A 21136-nucleotide genomic window follows, 5' to 3' on the forward strand; every position below is an offset into this window, starting at 1 on the left:
GGGATATCATTTTCTTCTGCTGATTTCATTACTTAAAGTAAACCCATATGGAGGTCCTGCAGTTAAGGTCACTAACAGCCTCTAACAGCTGCCATACTGAGAGGCAGAAACTAAGCTATTCAGTCTCCTCATATACAGTATTATTACAGACTGCTGAGGTGGCTAGTTTCATGGGAAATGGTCTTCTGAAAGAACATTTTCCATTATGCTGGACACATGTAAAAACCTGAAGGTGAAATACCAAACCCAGAGTTAAAGGAACAGCTCAACATTTTTGAAAATATGCTTACTATGATGCGAATGGTGCATTCAGAAATACTCATACCAATTGTGGGAGCGCACTCTGAAACAAACCGAACTGTTTGTAAATTTGGAATGCTGTCTGTATGTACCGTACAGTTATCCAGAGCACTCTTGGAGTGGCAGAGCGCACTATTGGCAATGAATGTGTGCTTAACCTAACCATTCGTTAATAAATGTAGAAATATAACGCTCCGTTTCTTCGACCAACAGGGCTCTCATTTTAGTGTAGAGCGTCAGTCTGAATTTACCAACACACCATATCAGGTCACTCACTCTGAGGGACCGCAAGTGTTCCTTGAAAAAGTAAACACTGACCAACAGGATCAAACTGGCCGACCCGTATGTTCTCACTCAGTGGATGGATGATTTGACAGGACTGCGGTAGTGTTTAGGGTTTGTAATGCTATCGAAGCTAACGTTAGCTAATGCACTAAAAAGTTAGCATTACAGAGAAATCCAATATTCCTTTTAATACCTCCCCAATTTCTGATGAGGTGGACATGATAACCCTTAATACACGTAACATTATTCATCTCTTGACAGTTAATACTTTTCCCCTAACCTGATTTGAAGTGTGCGCTGCACATTTTTGATGATCGCCTCAGTCCAGTCCTTTCGTCTTATTGCATTTAATCATAGTTGTCTTTGTTGTTGTTGACGGGCAGTGGCGGCTGGTATGCGATAAAATTTAAGTTTTGAGTCATGGCTCCTTCTATTCTGGCTCCTAATAACACAACAAGACGACATTTCAAAACTGCTGTGTAGCTACAGCCCTGTGGTGGAGTTGTGTTTTACCTCCAGCTAACAAACTGACATCATTGTGACATCATTATTACATAGAGTCAGAAAATAAACAATTAAAAAATGGCCAACATTTATAAAAGGTTGTCACTACTTAGGAGAAAGCAGGCCTTGACTGCAGCTGTCTTGGGGTGTAACTGATATAACTCAGTGTAGACATCCTGCACAACCTCACAAAGCACAAAGTTCTGCTCATAACCCATAAAGAGGGAGCAGGAGGCGGGACTTTGAGCGTGCAGTTATTGAAATGCTGCATACATTGTTATCATGAAACAAGTGTGTGAATGGTCTCACTCCTTCTTCATGCTGAATTAAACCAGCTGAAGTGAATTTGCTCTGCTTTGTGAAGACTGAAACCCTCTCACTTCTGCTTGTGGCTTTGATTGTGGAAATTGAGCTGCTTCCTTCTGCTGGTCAGTGGGCTTCAAGCCAGCGTTGCCGCTTGTGGCTATGTTTATGTGATTGTTTTTAAATGATGAGTTTTTCAAAAGACTGTCTTTAAGACACTGCAGATGGATTTGTTAGATAGCATGTGGTGCAGTGATTCAGGAAACACAAGCTGCTCCTGAAATGGCTTACTGAAGATCATAAGTTTACTGTACACAAGTTGGTTTGTGTCATCTTTACGCCAGTACTACTATGTCAAAAAAATGTTTGGGCAGTGCGAACTTCTTAAATGGTGAGCCTGGTGAAGAAAGCGGTTGCATTAACTTGACATGCCTCAATATGTGGGATGGACCAGTGGTTGAATCTGAAGTGGATAAAGTATATCTGATGGTCTGATGGTCTGGAGATGTTGACACATCAGCCACTTGCTTTAAATTGTAAAGCTGGATCTATCATGCTATTTTTAGGCATGTAAACAAGTAATTCTCTTATCTTACTATTGTTTCTCTCCATCCTTTAGAGCTGAAGGGAGTCTGTTTGTCAGTGGGTGGACACTATTCCTGATATGTTTCACAGAAAAACAATGAATTAGCCATGGCCTCCACCCTTACGACACAAGGCTGAATGGCAACATTATTGCAGGAGCTCAATATGTACTCAGGTCTCTTTGTCTCCATGAAACTGTATGGTTGCTTGAATATACTATTACATCTATCCATTACCCCTCCCTCCCTCTGTCATGAATCCATTCAACCTTCTCCATTTCTCGCTCTGTCCCTCCCCCCTTCCATCTCTTTATCCGCAACATAACTACCAGTCCTCTCTCGTCCTCAGTCTATCACCTATTGATCCTGTCCATGCTTCCTCATTTCCTCTCTCGATTCATCCATCCATTTATCCACCTAGCCATTCATTAGCATAGGTATGTGAGAGGTGAAGTGAACTCACCTAATGGGGTTATGTGTCTCCAGGAAATGCTTGGCTCAGGTTTCCCGCTGGCTGTACAGATGAGCGACACATTACTGCCTTCGTTTACTGTGATGTCAGAGGAAATGTCATATATCTTGGGAGGAACTAGAAAAAAAAGAAATACAGACACAAGATTAGCATTTCAAATTTTCAACCTGTGCCTCATCTACCAACATCATCCATATGTAATAATACATTAGAGAGGAAAGGAAGGTATGGTGGTTGTCTTAACAGTGAGAGTTGGCCTATGTTTCAGTTTTGAGTGAGGATATACAGTACATGCTATACTTAAATAACCCCTCACTTTGCTATAATCTCACTATAGGTACCTTCTATTTAGATTCCATGATTCACTTTGACATTGCCAATTCGTTAAATGTTCTCTGCAGGGGAAGGCATTTGATTTTCCCCTTGCCAAACACAAAATAATAGGCATTTCTAGGAACTAAGGTCCTGTCTGCACATGACTAGTATTACCAGGGAACTTCATGTGATTCGGAAATTACCCCCCCACATCTGTGGTTCATGCGGCATAGTCACACAGGATAAGCAATGTCTGTATTTTACTCAAATTTACTGACATTATCCCCTGGATGTGATGCCAAGGCTGGACAACCTGTGAAGGCAGAACAGCAACAGCCTCAAAAACAATAAGAGCACCGAATCAGACCTCTGGTCTAACACTCTTCTGATGGATTTGAGCTAAGTTTTTCTGCAAATGGGTCTCCATGCTGTGAAGCGAGATGAGTTTGCAACCAAAATGATGTCAAAACTTTCATTTATAATTGCCAATGCAGCCTCCATAACCTAATTCTTAACCAGGAAAAAGGTAGAAAATGTTGTGGGGAAAAAAAAACAACAGAAATATTAAATACAACCCCAAATCACAATGATGGCTATTTGCACAGGACTAATATTATCACATGACCTCTGTGTTTGGTGAAACATGGTAGGAAATTTGCAGTGTAATTTTTTCTGGAATAATTACAGACATGGCAGATTTGCACAGAATTAGGATCACGGACGACTTTCATAATTATTACAAATTACTAGAGGTCCCCAGGTAATAGTTGTGTGCAAATATGTTTTTCGGAGGTATACTGTTAAAGGCATTCATATTGGGTCGTGTTTACCACGTTCACAAGAGGAGACCATATGAACGAATTTGTGAACTTGACTCCCTATGTCGTAAACTTGAACCCATGAGTTCCATTTGAATGCAGCATTAGCTACAATAGCTTTATGTACTGTTTCATTGCTTATCTGTTACTAAGCAACAGCTTGGTTCCTGTTTACTTACTGCTAGTGCATTAACAAACATTTCAACAGGAAATACAAAGGGACCTGTTTAAAAGGTTTATGTTGTCTAGTTTGAAACAGTCTACAACAAATGTTAGCGAAGCAGTAAAGTCAGGCATGTGTTCAGTAGTGTCCCAATGTGTCTGCTTACAGTGCATGATACACACACCTTTCTTTTTAAACAATGAGATCATCATGGGCATGATTAATTTGTGTTTATTTTACTGTTAAATATATCTTGAGCAGTGATTAAGCTGTTGACCGTAACTGTGTTTAATACTTCCTGACAGAGCTTGGCAGTCACTTAGTCCCACCCACAAAGGCTTCGATTGGCTCAGTCGTTTCTCAAGCAGCTATTCACAAGAACAAAACCAGACCTTTCTGAATCACTCAACGAAAAATGAGATGTGGGCAGTGATTCATAGGTCTGAAACCACTTTAGGCGGTTTGGAAGCCGTGTATCATAAATCCATAAAGTCCCTGAAAAGCACATTTTCGAGAAAGAAAAGTGAAGTTCTTTTCTATTGAGGGCAGCTCATCAACAGTCCCTGCTGGACATCACTTACAATGATAATTGACAAGTTTCTGGGCACTTAAAATCCTCTCGGAGCTTTGATGTTAAAAGCTTCGGTATTTAGGCTGCTCCAAACACACGCAGACACACATGCAGCCACCCACAAAGGCATTTAAACACATTCAACCGAGCACACATGCAGACACACGGGCGCACACACATACAGGCTTATGAGACACTATTTTAATCTGCAAGATTTGAATCTCTGAGGGAGTTTTTCTGCAGTGGACTGTGCCTTACAGTAATGGCTTCTCAGTCGTCTGGGGCTTCAAACTATTCTGCCCTCTGATCCCTCCTGATGCCTGCTAAAAACTAACAAAAGAAAAGTTGATTCAACAATTTCCAGAGTTCCTCTTTAGACCCACCTACACTTTTTTAGAGTCACGTGGTCTCTTTTGTCATTGAGCTCTGTCCGGTTTAACTGCAGCCACCCTCCTCTTCACTCTTATTATGAGCAGCACTATAGAGGATGTGTCTAAGGACATATAGTATGAATAATGACAATATCCACCATATGTTTTGCACTGATTTAGATTTACTTTACTCCTCTTATCCTCCCCCCTTAAATATGGCACACACAGCTGGTTTCTGCCTCCACAAACTAGCCTTATTGCAGTTACAGTTTACATCAATTTCTGTCCACATGTAGCCATAACAGCAGACAATGCTGTAAATATGGATGTCGCTGCAAAGAAGCTTCATGATCCAAAATGTGGATGCTTTAAATGCATCTTCAACCTTGCAGCACAGAAAACCTATACAATCAGGAAAGTTTCAAGGTGAACACCCAGGATGTATCTAACTCAAATGTCTGTTCCTGCCACGGACAGAAAAGTGTTTTTGCAGACTACTGTGATGTCAGAGTTAAACTGACCTTTGACCTTTTGGTTATAAAATGTCACCACTTCATCTTATTAGACATTTGTGTGAAATTTTATCCTAATTAATGCATGGATTTTTAAATTACGGCCAAAAACATGCTCTACGGGGTCACAGTGACCTTGACCTTTTACCGCCAAAATCTAATCAGTTCATCCTTGAACCAACCAATCTAAGTGGACGTCTGTGCCAAATTTGAGGACATTCTCTGCAGATGTTCTTGAGATGTCACGTTCATGAGAATGGGACTTACATACAGATGGACAGACAGAAAACATAATGCCTGTGGCCACGGCTGTCGCCAACATGGAGGCATAAAAAGAAAGTAATTTTTTATTGCACTGAAAATAATGATTTGTGGTCTGGGCCCACTACTCATCAACATTAAGCCCATAAACACTGCGCCACAACCTGAGTGTACTGGCTGTACCAGCACTAATTGTATATTAAGAGCAAATAGCCTACAGACAAATACAGAATGGTGCATCATTAAAAGCATCAATCCTCATATAACTGGAACCTCTATCATGCAAGGAAAAAAGAAACCTTTATGATTCTCAAATGGTACCACCCCAGACTGTATTGACCCAGCCACACAAAGGCATAGCCCTCAATGATATGAAGGAGTGCCCTGGAAAACATTCTCAGCGCTGGTGTTTTCTGTTTTGCGGGGGGATAGGCGTCATTTTTGATCAACAGATCTGGATCTAAATGAGATGAAAGTGGCGGACCTTCAGTGGGAGAGGACCGGAGGCGATGTTGAATCTAGGTTATTGCTTGTCAGACTCCTGTGTTTACTTGCTGTAGGACCCCACTGTTGACACATCTCCTCAGTGTCTGATAGCACAAAATTGAAAATGTTGGGGTTGTCTACTGATCCTATCTCTCCCTAGCAGGGACTGAGAGGTTTTCAAAGGTTCAGATGAAGAGCCCTCAGTTTTTCAGCTCAGAGCTACTGTAGCTCGGTTGCTTTACTGTATAACACTGTTTGCTCCAGCAGAGAATAACAAAGAAGTCCTGGAAACAGAATAAACGATCAGTGAGAACAATCAAAAATAGAACAAATACAACGTCTGTGTCGAACAGAATAGTAATTTATTCACCAAACAATAACCCGTGATTTTGTTTTGTCTTTAAAAACTACTCTAGTTAGACATCATCAATCAGCTCAGACCTTTGGCAGAGATAACTGCTTGAGGTAAAGACAGAGATAACTGCTGTGTGGGGATATTTACTCTCTGCATCTCTATTTGATTCGTCACAAATATATTTATTTATTATTTATTTAAGTTTGAATTATGGCAAGGTTAAGAATAGGGCTGCAATGGTATGAGATTTTCACTGTAGAACATCCATCTCAGAAAATATCACAGTATTACAGAATTATTACTAGTACCAGTCAGAATGACCCTTAACTCCAGCTCAGACCAAAGATCTGCAACAAGACGAACCATTTCAGAACGATGCAGAGTAAAATTGCAGTGGTGTGAACTGGCCGTCTGACTTTGACTCAAGCTGGCTGATGGTGTCACCTGCAACTCAGCCGGTCAAATCACCGGTGGCTGAATTTAGAACATAAAGCACGTCAGCTGTTTCTACAGCCAATCGGCTTGTAGTGGAGTCGGTTGGTTCAGTCAAAATAACCAAAGACGGTTTGTTCACTTGCTCCTTCCCCATCAAGCCCTTTGTTTCTGTCCCCATAGTGTTCCAGCGTTGGACGGTAAGTCATCGCTGCTGCTGCTCGCTGTATGTGCTTATGCCCCCTCCACACACACATTCTAACTGACTAATTAATTGGCACTCTACTTATATAATTGTGGCGTATTAATTATGAATACAGTCCATCTGATGCTCGTTTTGTATGTTTTCACTGTTTCATCATCACTACAAACACAACTGTAGCCAGTATCTCACTATCACTATCTTCATTGATATTTTAATAAGCTACAAATTATATAAGTAGTTGCCTGTTGCGACTTGTCTCGTCGCGAATCTCTGGTTAACTGGGCTTTACAGGAATGAAAACGGGAGGGCTGAAAACAAACATTTTATTAATATAATTGAAACGTAAAACTATTTTTTAATTGAAGTATGTGTAAAAAGTCTCCCTTTTAAGAATAATTAAATAAAGGTGAGAATTCGTCCAGTTGCTTGTAGAAAATATCATAGCTAAGCAAATGTTCATGATATGAAACTTTACGGTTATCGTACCATGAACAAAAATAATTGCAACTTTTTTCTAATATTACTTATTATTACAATATTACTTTTGCTTTTGCATTTCTGCTGTCAGCCATGGTGCAAAATGAGGATTCACATGTCCTCAATCTTAATTTACTGCTCACTGTTCAGTATGAAGCATTTATTATTATGTAGGGAATAGTGAATGAGTGATAGAGGGACTTCGGACGCAGCTAATGCATAAACAAAATATGATTCAGCCATCTGTTGTGCCTAATTAAAAAAAGCATCCTAAACAAGATCTTATATAAGTGAGAGTCTCGTTGCTAGGCTACAGTGCTGAGACATTGCAAGCATTGTTGCCGAGGGGCCATAGGATGGACACTTGATATTGAGGACTGAAGGGGGTTTCCAGTTGGCAAATGCAAACTTAAATCTATTTGAAATTCCACACCCGCTAATGAGAAAATCAAGTTACCAAGTGGCTACAGAAGTTTAAGTGGTCAGTTCATGTTTACTTTTCTGTGCTGGCTCTAAATCGTGAAAGTGATTATGCATATGAATGTGTCTATGTGTGTATGAGTGGTGGCTTGTTTAGTTTGCACACTATCATCAGTGGCAATGTTAAAAGTCGACACAGCAAAAGGGACACAGTCCTAGCCTTACAGTGAGCACACTGACAGTGAACAGGATGTAAGGGCAGCTCTGGCATTACCTGCTCACTGGTGTGATACAGAAACTCAGTGCAAATATGTGCAAGATTTGCATACAGAATTATGGCATTCAACCTCTGGTCACAACGGCTGGGATCACTTTCTTCTTTTTTGTCTTGCATTTCATACAAAAATAGAGAGAATGCACTTGGATTGGATGAAAGGAAGAAAAGGAGTCTAACATGGATTCTTTAGGCGTACTGAATGTCAGTGCCCTTCCTCAGGAAGCAGCATAGTAAATACCTTGACCCAATCAATGTTTGGCAGTGTGCTTCAAGTGCATATTTTCAATTTTTCATTCGAGGTATTGGCAGACTGTAACATAGTTGAAGCGCGATAAGTACTAAAAACAATTTCCATTAAGTGTTGAAAAGAGCTCCATATAATGTCCAGAGCAAATCTAAAGTCCCTTTCACACGTGGACTGCAAACCTGGAGAAGCTGTGTGTGAGAACACAGAAGTTTGAATCAGTTGGATCGGACATTGAACAGACCTCCCAGCTCCTTAAAAAAATCCATGTAATGTTCGACTGAGCCCATGTGACAAAAGAGCAGGTAATTGAGAAGGATCCTTTACACAAAGATGGCAACAAAAATGTCTAACTAGAGAGACTACGACATTTGGGAACTTCTGTAAGGGATTGCGCCAAATCGTCGGACAAATTCAAGGAACGGCAAGAGACCCTGTGACCAAATTACAAATCAGATAAGTGACTGAAGTAACTTTGCAATGCTTTTACACTTAAACGTAGTTAAGGCCCAAAGCTAGAGACAGATAGCAAAATGCTAAATATGTCTTTATGACAGAGTATTTATTTATTTAAAAACTTTCTTAATGGAATAGTTTCACATGTTGGGGGATATGTTAATTCACTTTCTGGTGGAGATTCAGATAAGAAGATCAATGCCAGGGGGAAACAGCTAGCTTGGCTCCCCCCGTAAATTTGAAAATCCACAACTGTACAAAGGGGTTACATGCTGGACTATTTCTTGGCACTGATCAGGTGCCAGGCAAACATTGAAGCCTGGAGTAAGTTATTGCCTCCAGCCAAGAAATCGTCTGGCACATAGCTCCCGTAAAACTGCGAATTGTCATTTTTACACTCTCTGTACTGATGAGACAAATGAAATATCATGTGTTAATTGGAGATTTTTTAGAGGTGCTGGCGGTCTGACTGTGATGCTGTTAGACAGAGCCAGGCTAGCTGTTTCCCCTTATTCCCAGTCTTTGTGTTAAGCTATTGTTAAACTAAATAGCTACTGGCTGTAGTTTCATATTTAATAAGCAGATATGGGAGTGGTATTGATCTTCTTATCTAACTCTCCACAGAAGAGCAAATAAGCATATTTCCCAAGTGTCAAACATTTCTTTGAAAAAATGTCCTTATTCAGAAATACCTTTAAATCAGGGCATTTTGACAAATTGGTACCCTTCTCACTTACTGTTTGTGACTACAAGCGACTACTTGGTTAAAGTAGGTAAAAGAAAGATTGTGTTCATGTCTTCGGTGCATACTATTCACATGGATGTTCGTCCCCGCTGTGAAAAGCCTTTTAGACGTTGTTGCGGAAATTCTTGCTTGCCAATTTCTTGGTTACCACATTACCTTGAAAGCCTGCAAAGTCCATTACCATGTTTTTTTTCTAGGGTGCATCTCTCTGAGTGCCCTATATTATCCCTTTTACACCTCCCGCACCTCTTGAAACATCAGAGACAGTCGTGACTGCGCTGCCCCTTGCACAACAGAGCATTATAACCCATCTCTCCATACCTACTCACACAGCTTGTTGTTTTCTTTAGGTGCTAATTCAGTAACGATGCTATGATTGTCATGTTTGCCCATTCCTCTCTAATTTCCTCTTCTCCAGCTCTGCGGGAGGTGCTGAGAGTGAGCTGCCACAGCTGATCTGGGCGGCGTCATCTCCCTCCTGGCAGACGCCTCGGGTGAATAAATAAGCCTCTAATGACGCCACCTTGAATTACGGAAATGCTTACAGCTGCACTATTAAAATGCAGGGGTTTTCTTCTGGAGCTGCAAAGTGGGATGCACACAACTGGGCTTTTCTATGAATTCTGACAGGTCTCTCCAGGATGACTTCTGCTACCAAATTGCAGGACCCCATTACTGGCTAAACCTACTGCCATCCAGCTTTCCAATTAGAGCACAGAGGGGAAGCCTGGCCACTTGTTGTAATGGACGGCGGTGTGGGTGCTGGGAAGGTAGAGGAATCAGGGAGAGCTGAAAGGGAGTGCAGGAGAAAAGCAAAGAGATTTCTGCTTCATTTTCTGTAATTCCACTCCTTCATTTGTCCACAACCATCCTACACAAAATGCAGAAATGGGCGAAAGTGCTGAAACTGCCCCGAGCATATCCAAGCACAATAAGATGGTCGTATTAAAATACAGATTCCTACTGATCTGAGTACAGATCGTCCTTAATCAACGACACACAGCACTTTGAAATTGGATTAGGTGCAGATTTGAGTTTTACTTTTCAGCTTTTCTTTGATACAGTGAAGAAATCCTGAGGAGATCTCTGAATAGCTCTGTGCAATTCTAAACATACCTACTCTAAAGCTTCCCCAAACCGCAGCTTGTTTAAGATGACATTGATACAGATGGATTATAATACACCTGTAAAATATACCTGTGTTTGTAGGGCGTAATATAAACCTCAGTAATGAGACAGTTCCCACACAGCTATTCCTTAAGGTTTTCAATTCCCTTTCCTCACTGCAGGCAGCAAGAAAGAACCAACTTTCAGCCCGTTAATTAGGTGTCAGACACGGAAACTAAACATAAACAGTGACAGGTTCTATTACTCAAAGGGATTACCTCCATTTGCAGTGTCATAAAGCAGGCCCAGATAATTTGTAGTACTTAACTTTGGAAAAAGTTCATTCAAGTAGAAAGAAAAATTTGTCATTATTGGCAAGGTTTTTCACCACATGTGACAGAAACACATAACCCTAGTGGCTGGGGTCAGTCAGTGTACTTATATGTACTGCACAAAAACCATGTGTGTAAAAAGTATGTGTACATTTGCTGGTCAAGGTTGACTATTTAGATTTAAAATGTGTCCCAGGAACACTGACAGTAAGGTTCGGCCAATTTAAACATTTTTTAAATCGGTTTTATATAAAGTCAAACACTGGACCGGACCGGTTTACCAGTGGACCATTGGTCTGACCTAAACATACTGAGATTTGGCTCTGCTGCCGGCTTAATGGCAAAACAACAATGCCACTTATTTTACATTCAGACATTTCAAACAGAACAAGGATGATTAATGGCACACCATTCTTGACCACACCTGGCTGTTCTCATGCACTGTTTGTATGTATATCTTCAAAAAGTAATTAATCACTATTAAATGTAACCCACATAGTCATGCATCAGCATCATGAACTTTGAGTTATTTTAAGGTACGCTGTCACCATGTTTCTTTTCCTAAACCTAAAGCCCAGTTCAGATCAAAGATTTGCAACGAAACAAGTTTAACGTTCCGCAATGTTCTAAAAACCTGCCAGTTCACACCAATGCAACAAGATGAGACAGTGTATCATCTCAATGCAACAATTCCCTGTACTTCTGTCCTGATTTCCAGCTTTTCAGGCTTATTTTGTGGCTGAATATATAATACAGCTGCATTTGTAGTAGTGATGAATGGGGGAAAACATAACAAGCATCAAATGGACTGTATTTATAATAAATACGCCACAAAAACTGAAGTAAGCAGCCAGTTAGTCATTGAGGATGGGTGTATCTGAGGGAGCACAAGCACAAATAGGAAACAGCAGCAGCAGCGACCCACACCAGCACACGAGGACGGAAACAGAGGGCTCAGCAGGGACGGAGCACCTGTCGCAGCAGGCGAACATGCCATCTGCGGTCATTTTTACTCGACTGTGGGATTTCACTACAAGCCGATTGGCTGTTTAAATAGGTGACATGCTTTACGTTCTAAAACCAGCCACCGGCAATTTGACCAGTGGAGTTGCAGGTAACACTATGAGCTGGCTTGAGTCACGCTTAGATGGCTAGCTCATCTAACATCGCAACATTCTAAAACAGTTTCGTCTCGTCGCAAATCTTTGGTCTGAACTGGACTTAACCTACGCAGCTTTAAGCTAAGTATGCAACTTTACTTGCCTAAACCTAACCTGTGTGACTTTACGTTAAGTATTTCACATCATGCGTGGGGTGCTAATTCTTTAGATATCATAAGATCTGTTGTATGTGCATTTTTGTAGGATATCAAATAACCTATTGTATGATGATACAGTATCAAGCAGTATAAAGGGGCTTGAGAGATCTCAATCATCTCGTCACCCAAAATAACCTACATAAAATTTCAAGTAAACAAACATAACCTGCCCTGTGTGCATCTTCCCCCCACCCACCTCTACTGAAACTTCATGTTGCCAGCCTCGGCTCAGCAGTTAATTGTGCACAGCCTTACAGACACTGATGGCACCATTAGTCCATTTATAAACAAACATAATATTACATTTTCATAGAGCTTATTACTAAAGCAATACAAGTTGGATTTAGCACCGTCATACCATCAGCATGTTGCTGATGTAGGCTACTTTTTAATTTGCCAGAATGTGTCTTAATGATAAATGCAAGTTTAGCTGGTTTGCATAAAATCAAACTGGTTTAAATTCGTACACTGGACTGGACAGGCAAAACCGTAAATCAAACTAACTCTATCTGACAGCATGGTGTATGTCTATGTATGTGCACTGGCACATGCTCAAGTGCCTGAAGTGTGTGCTTTCAAATACATAACAAACCGTTCTTGACTCCCAGCCCACAAACTTTGAAAGTCACTCCAGCTTTATCTCCAATATCACCTGCTACTCTCTCATAGCGTTATTAAACATATCAATCTCAATCACTTTCAACAGAAAACACACACAACTATACGCTAATAATAAAAAGCAATAAAATAGTCGGGAAAAAAAGGGATGTTTTCTTTTTCTTTCCATTTATTTGAGCCCAGCAGCAATAGAGGAGGTGGACTAAGTGCTGGAATGGCAGGGCAGAGACATAAAACCTCATCAGCCCTTATTGCTTGTCTGGTTTTTGGCATCTCTTCATATTCTAAGATCTCCTTGTGGCTAAAATGTTGGGTAGGTTAATATAGAATGGAGATGTGAGGAGTTGTAGCAGACAGCAAACGACTAAAGACACAAATAGATTCCCAGCAAGTGCACATTAGCTGATGAACATTATTCCATAATGGTATCATTACATATGATGAATCCAGTGATTTACCCTATTAATGTACTGCAGGAATTCGCCTGAGGGACCAATGATGGGGTGTGATAGTGTGAGAACAGTACAGTATGATGAAATACTGTATATAAGCTTCAACTGCAACACATCAGAGATTTGTGTTTTTAAAATGGTCTAATATGATGCCAGTACAAACTGTTGTTTTTAACATGGGATTCCTCTGTCGTAGTTTTTTTGTGTGGGTGTGATCTAGTTGTTATTTCTGGTGCTGCATCTTCATAAGAACCTTAATCTCATTGTATCACTGTAAACGCACCTGGCATAAATTCTTACAGTAAAATCTTTGCCTATTACTTTACTTGTAACCCTGAAGTTAAATTCTTCTCTCGGTTTATTTCAGTGGCCCAGTTTTTTTTTGCTTCAAGGCAGCATTCCTGTCTCTGACTGAAACAGAAATGACCCCAATACTGTGGTAACAATAATGTACTGTTGAGGTGATGATAGCTTTGGAGAAAGAAAAAGCATTGAACAATTCTACCTCGAGCCTCCAAAATGTTCCCTGCAATGTACTGACGTTGCCAGAGTCATATAGAGAAACAGTTTTCCCCATGTCCAGACTCTTGGTTATTTGCTGGAACAGCCTCTGTTGTCAGATGTTTCATTGTTCTGCGTGCATGAATTGGTCTTTAGTAAGTAATTTTATTGGCAGACGGTGAGTTGATCAGGCTGATTGATAAAAAGAATAAAACGTTCCACTATTTAACATGCTGGAAACAAGCTTTGCTCCGTACAGAAATCCAGGGAAACTATGAACACCATTTCTGTTTAACTTGTAATTAACCATTAGTTTATGATAATATTCCTGTCATGACCTAATGGTGCAAAAATAACATGCTTCCGCAAATGTCACAACCAATACATATGATGAGTAATTGCCAATGAAGTTAACGATGCAGAAAGCGTGATTATGGAGAGCTTGTTACCAATTTCATGCGCTTCTGGGGAATTCATGAATTAAGGGAAATCAATTGATGAAAATGAACTTTTCGAAATACCTTGTGAGAGGCAATTAATCTTCAATGGGAGAGCCGCGCTGGGCATGTAATTCAAAGATAAGCTATCACCCACTTATTGAAATAGTTTCTAATTTATTCATGCTAATCAGTGTCTTTCAGCCTCGGCATCTTGCTCATGATAAACAAAATTCCTCAGCATGGACCACTCTGCTTTCACTTTTAAGAATGATCACTGGTGTTTTCAATTAGCAGTGTGGCTACAAAGTGTCTTTGATAGACGCGGCCACGCACAAAACTCATTTCAAATAGTTTACTGTCAAAATGAAACACTGGGACTGTGACAGGGCAAGCTGCTTTCTAACAATGACATATCAGCCGCTGACCCAACGACCGTTGCCATGGGTGATCCTCTGTGCATCTCAGCTCTCGGCCAATGTGTGTTTACGTGTGTGTGTGCACTGGATGATCTGACATGACATCACAAAGTCTCCATCTGTCACTGAGCCTTGACATAACACTAAAGGTCAAAGGTGAAACTTTAGAACCCAGGCCGTGATTAATTGGGAGAGCAGTTGGCAGCTAACAGACGCACACCACATCCAGTCACAGGGAAGGAGCTCGGCTCAGCGGGCGGTCAGATCTGCTCTTTACTGGCCCTTTTCTCATCAGTTTGTCTGAGTCCGACTATCTACTCAAGTCGAGACAGATGAAGGGCTTTTGGTGCCACTGTTATTGTAGTCAGAGTCATACGTTACCATTATCTCTCAAAATTCAAGATCACTTGATGTTAATCAGTTGATGATATATAAAACACTAACTTGCATCTGTGTTTTCAGACATGTCATGTTATTGAACCTCCCCAGTTGCTCATGGGAAATGAATTCTCAAAGATCTGAAAAGCCTTTTTGAGCACACAAACTGTCATCTGTTATACTTCTCAAAGTGCCCTTGATAGTTATGATGAGTGTCTTTTAAAATATCCAAGCTCGGGCTTTCTCGAGGACCCATCACCATCGGAGCCATGTGCAATCCCCTGTCTTTGTTCATCCATTTGTAATGACATTAAGCTATTACCGTGAAATATTAATATATATCTCTGATTGTGTCATCAGGTAGGAAAGAAGCAAGACTTTTCAGGAGGAGCAGTGGATTGTCTCTGAGCAAAGTTTCGTGGGAAGAGGGTCTTAACACATTCATGCATTGTTTGTTAAACTCTCTCTTCCTCTCTTTCTCTGTCTCCCCCTGTCCTGATTTATTTCTCTCATTGGTGAGTCATATAAGTCCATGATAAATAGCACTGGCTGCCAAACAATTCAAGGTTCAAGTGCTGAAGAGGATTAGTGATTATTCTCGAGCGTGCGTTTGTGAGTGTGTGTGTGTGCGCATGTGTGTGGTATGTGCAGGTGTGCACACCCACAGACACTGAAGGTGTGTGCATGCAGTGTATGTGTGTGCCAGTTGCCACATTCTGTGACGGTGCCCAGTATCGACTGCTTTTCTTCTCGATCCGCCCCTTGGGCTGGTAGGGGAAGATTTGGACTAAACAACACGTAGGTAATAAGGGGCAATTCGTACCCACTGAGGGCTTTGGAAAGGCCAAAGTCATGACTATTCAATAAATTGCTCATTATTAAAAACCCTGAGCTTGTACTTTGCAGAATACAGATGTCAGTTCTTGCTGTTTGTTTACGACGTTACTCTGGAGCACTGATTGTTCAAACAATGATGTTCATACAGGACATCAGTGATCATTTTAAATATAAAAGTGTCTCTTCTCTCTCTCCTCTTTGCCTGGTTGCTGTGTCTTTGATAATCCTCTGCCACGTTGGTGTTTGTAGCTGGTCCCGAATACAGGGTACCCGAATACAAGTCAAGTCTGACTGATGGAGGAAATCTCTCGCTGCTCTTTAATTGCACTTTGGGCACCAGATGAATTTCAAGGATGAGACAGGCAGGCGGCACCCCACTGCTGGTGGTCAGTCCGCATTCAGGGTGATGTATGCAACAGTGCTGTAGGGCCAGGGAGCACAGTCCGTGATATTTATCTGCCCAATTAAGGCCAGTGTATCCCTGAGATGCCTGCCAATGCGTCACCCCCAGCAAATCTGTTTCACAGCTATCCCACTGTTGATGAAGGTTGCATTGTATGATAAACACCGCCTAGAGGACTGTGCTTGGATCCACGCAGAAGTGAGAGAACCCGTGTCTCTGTTGTGATTTACACCTTTGAGAACCAACTGTTCAGCACCAGAGAAGCTACGGCCTGACACCGCTGGTGGATGAGAACTCTGAATTTAGATTGTTTTCATACTCAGTGTGATCATCTGATCTTCCATGGCATTTTCAGAGCGGCCTGCATGTTCAGAATTCAATAAAAATCACCCCAGAAAATAAACAGTTATTAAATTTGTCTGCATAAACACACCAGCATTTACAAAAAAAAGAAGGGCCACATATAGCCCTTGTTCATGTCCACTTGCCTTCTCCTCCTTGCTTATGAATTTCACACTTTTCAGTTCAGATTTCAGCTGACTGACTGACTTCAGCATTATCAAATCTAACACCCACACACACTTTAATTCATAGACTTTTAAAACAAGACGGTGACAAGGAAGATTAAGACGTTGGTGTGGGCGGTTAATGCTTGCAGATGTTGTAATTTAAGGACAGACATCTTGTTAAAACCGTCATGACACTGAAATAGATATGGCTAAAAAGCAGTTAGAGCTTGTATCACCAGGGCTGCAGCTAACTACTAATTATTTTAATTACTAATCAGTCTTTGATTGATCTATTAATCATATGGACAACAAAGGAATGCCAGAAAATAGCAAAAAAAAAAAAAAAAAAAAAAAAAAAAGCAGTTCCCAGAGATTTTTTGTGTATCGACCTTATTATTTTAGAAAACCAGCAAACACTGACATTTAGAATCTGAACAGAGGCTGGAGCCAGTGAAGTTTTGGCATTTCAGGTAAAGAAATACTGAAACAATTATTTGATTATCAGCACATTTGTTCATTAATTTTTTTGTCAATTGACTAAATGTTTCAGCTCTATATTAGACACCTTCACACTGTCAAACATACAACATTGGAAATTGTTTCTGATGCACCTCCTGAACCTCCATCTCTTTTCACCAGCCGGTGTGACAGTATCGAAAGGCGGCCCCCCCTTTTTACAGTGCAAACACATACAAAGTAGAGGAGGCCACACAGACTGCAAAGACAATACTGGATGATGGCCAATTTGGACAGTGTGGAGAAATAACGTCATACAATTATTAATCCAACTGAAGATTTGGCATTGTTCTGGTTATCTGTAGTCAGACCATGGGTTGCGCCAACATTGGTCTGAGTTTAACGGAAAATATCTGCAGGGAGTGTTCAGTTTGTTAAAAAGGAGGGAAAGGAAAGCAACCTAAAAGTGATTTGAATTAATGAGTGATTGAGAACTATTGTTTAGAAAAAGAGACGTAGGGCAAGAATGGTGAGTAGTAGGGCTGGGAACTGGTACTCAATACCTTTTAAGGTAACGACCAACATAACCAAGTACCAAGTAGTATCCAAACAACTTGGCCAGATGATACCTTCATTTAATCCTTTTGCACTGGGGGTCTGAATCTAGGCTATCCTGATTTCCTGCCAGATGAGCAATCTTTTGTTGCTGCCATCTCTAAAGCCGCTCTCCAAATGGTCAATTCAACATCTGCACGATTAGCACGAGCTAACCTCCAACACAGAGCCGTTAAACGTCCCACTAAACTCACACCGACAACCAAACAGCTCGATTCTGTTCTTAAACCTGTTAATGGCCACTGGGTAACATTTGCCGTGTGATGCTGACAGTTAGCCCTATCACTGTTTATGTGCAGCTGGGTGGACTTTCACAACTGTCCACGGCACAGAGCTCACACTCAACAACCCATACAGCTTGTTGTGTGGTTAAGTCGATCACTGTGTATTTGACAAAGTTGGCAGTTCAGTGTACCGGACACGTTCAAAAGTATGGCTACACATAATAAACTTCTTGTGTTTATTTGAACTTGAATGAAATACTTTAATGGTATTGGTATCAATTTCAGGGTACTAGTTTTGGTACTGGTATCTTAATTGTTTAAACAATATCCAGACTTCCTGAGAAGTGGCATTAGCCTGGTTCCAGATATCTGCACACATCCTTTATGGCTGTTTATGGGCAATTCAAACAGATCAGGTATTGTGCTCATTGACGGCTGATTCCCTTCTCGAAAAAACAACCAGGCCAATCTGAGTTTTGTAGGTGGGATTGAAAATGTGCCCAAGCCAGGAAATAGTGCCAGAAAAAGTTGCCACAGAAACGGTGTGGATGAGTTTGACACAGTAATATGAACAAGATGTCAGGGTGAATAATGAAGTGATAATAGTATGGTGTGACTACATTGTTGTAACGATGGACATGTTTCCGTGGAAATGTTATTACTGACTTGATGATTGACTTTCTCTGCCTCTGGTGAGGTTTTACAGCTTGAGGTTATATTTTATTTTCCACTATGTTATTAGACATCTGTGCATGCTGACACCTCTGACGTTGCTTGATCCATTGGTATTTTTTATTTGACTATCATCACCCATCAAAAACTCCCCATGACAACTTGCTGTGTTTCACTACATATTTACAACTATCTGCAACAGTGAGTGACAAGAGAGATGAACATGTCCTACCCATTAATTGAATGTTATCCGCAAGAACAGACATATAGAGAATACACTGGAAAGGAGGCATAATTGAAGTGGGACAGCGTCCAAGAAAATTCTCAGAGAATGAGTCTACGTTTTCTGCTTTGGAACAACCCCATTACTATAATCTGAGGCTCATTTTGATGTACAATTGTAAACATGCATTTCAAAGTACAAAGAGTACAAAAACATCACTCTGCTGTTCAGTGTGAGTAAAGTAGGTCCAGAATCGTCAGGCAGGGAGCAATCAAGCTTTCCATAATGGATCACTCTGAATTTGAGATGAAGAAAACTCTGACATTTTGAGCTACGCTGGTTAAAGGAAATGCAGTAGAATAAATGTGCAGTAGTGACAGTTTGACAGTCTGCCTTAAGTTAAGCTCTGTTACCTGTAAAGACTATTCAAAGTGCCTAAATAAAAATACCCAAGTTACTCTCTGCTCCTGTTGTATCTATTCCCTCTCCAGAGAAGAGAGACGTGAGAGCTGAGTGGCTGACCTTTGTCCTTACTCATTTTAATTAAGCATGGCTAATATCAGCTATTTCCGTGATGAGGACTCACATTAGTGCGAGTGCACGAACACACAATCACCTACCCACACGTGCATGAAGAGGCACACATGTAATGCTGCATGCACACGCAATCACATAATAGGAGACAGAAATTTACAGGGGCAAAGATAGGGAATCACAAACTCACAACCCCACACACACACACACACACACACACACACACACACACACACACACACACACAAATGATTAGTGGCTAACTAAATGTCAGGGGCCATAATGGCAAATCTGTTCCTTTAGACACACTCATATTCTCTCTAGATTTTCCCTGCAATATTAATGCAAGGCTGCGCTGTTTTAATGCATTATTATTCCACAGAGACTCCTGATACACAGTTATTCCAGCTGGGCACGGTAACAACAATTCACTTCCCTCTTCTCTGTACTTATCACACAGACAGTCATGAGTGCAATAGGGCTGTCACAGTGTGTGATCTCCTTTTACTGTAATACTGAGCTATAGTTACATTTTTACAAACACTACAGTATATCTTTATTAAATCCAAAGTATAAAACACGCCATAACTCCAACATCAATATGTATGTTAACTAAAATTCATACTTATGTTAAGAACTAACAAATTAAACAGGATTTTAATAGCATTTGAGCAAAAATTGTTTTAATCATTGTCACTGTAGCACCAGCTTACACATTTGTCTCAGCAAATGTCATTGGAATACTGTCACGTGCAACCATGGCAACATATCCCAGTTGTGCCTGATGGAGATAGTATGAAGGGATGAAATAATGAGCTTTTGGTTAGAGCTGGGCAATGTATCGATATTATATTGATACTGCTATATGAGACTAGATATTGTCTTACATTTTGGATATTGTCATATGCTGTTGACATTTTTATGTGGTTTTAAAGACACAGAGAGTTTTGCAGGTTGCAAAATTCGAGGTGAATTGCACTGGTTTTGTTTTTTTGCCAGGCAACAACCCCATCACGTCGTTACACTAACTTTCCTGTGTAATCAATCTACCTTTTTTTCCCACAGTAATTAGTAGCTAGTCACTAAAATGGACAGGCAGAGGGTACTTGCTGTAGCTCTGGTTGAGGGTGAGAGGAATAGTTTGCTGGGCACAGGGAAACAGAGATCTGTGTGGCTACATGAGCCTCTAAAAAGAGGGTGGATCATGGAGAGTCCCACCAGTTGGTCCAGGTCACCTCGATGATGGCTGTTTCCAGGTATATTTTAGGATGTCTGCTGCCTATCGTCGGGCTGTATAGCTCTGGGTATCCAGCAACCGCTACCACCAGCTTCTCCTCCATTGTTTACCAACTGTAAACATGATGTCGTGACCACCACAGAAGGCCCGCCTCTCAAATCATCCAATTGAACAATGGGAAAAAAGACAAAAAAAGAGATGACGTGGGGCACTTTAATGATCCAAGTTAAAGTTTTTCAACTCAAGGAGTTCAGAGTGCTCCGGCGTTTTAGCCGAAGCGTATAGAGCGCAAATACGTGAGGCAAGTT

The 21136-nt window shown here is 40.8% G+C and overlaps 1 protein-coding gene across 2 annotated transcripts in view; it reads right to left on the minus strand.

Annotated features, from left to right (window-relative positions):
* The window catches only part of negr1 (neuronal growth regulator 1), a 173605-nt gene that overhangs the window by 87328 nt on the left and 65141 nt on the right, over positions 1-21136 (minus strand). For both annotated transcript variants that reach the window (XM_049587114.1, XM_049587115.1), the window contains exon 3: positions 2440-2565. In XM_049587114.1, coding sequence (XP_049443071.1) covers positions 2440-2565 — 126 coding nt within the window. The remainder of the gene's footprint in view (positions 1-2439; positions 2566-21136) is intronic.

The sequence above is a fragment of the Epinephelus fuscoguttatus genome, linkage group LG10, assembly GCF_011397635.1.
Source record: "Epinephelus fuscoguttatus linkage group LG10, E.fuscoguttatus.final_Chr_v1".
NCBI lineage: Eukaryota > Metazoa > Chordata > Actinopteri > Perciformes > Serranidae > Epinephelus > Epinephelus fuscoguttatus.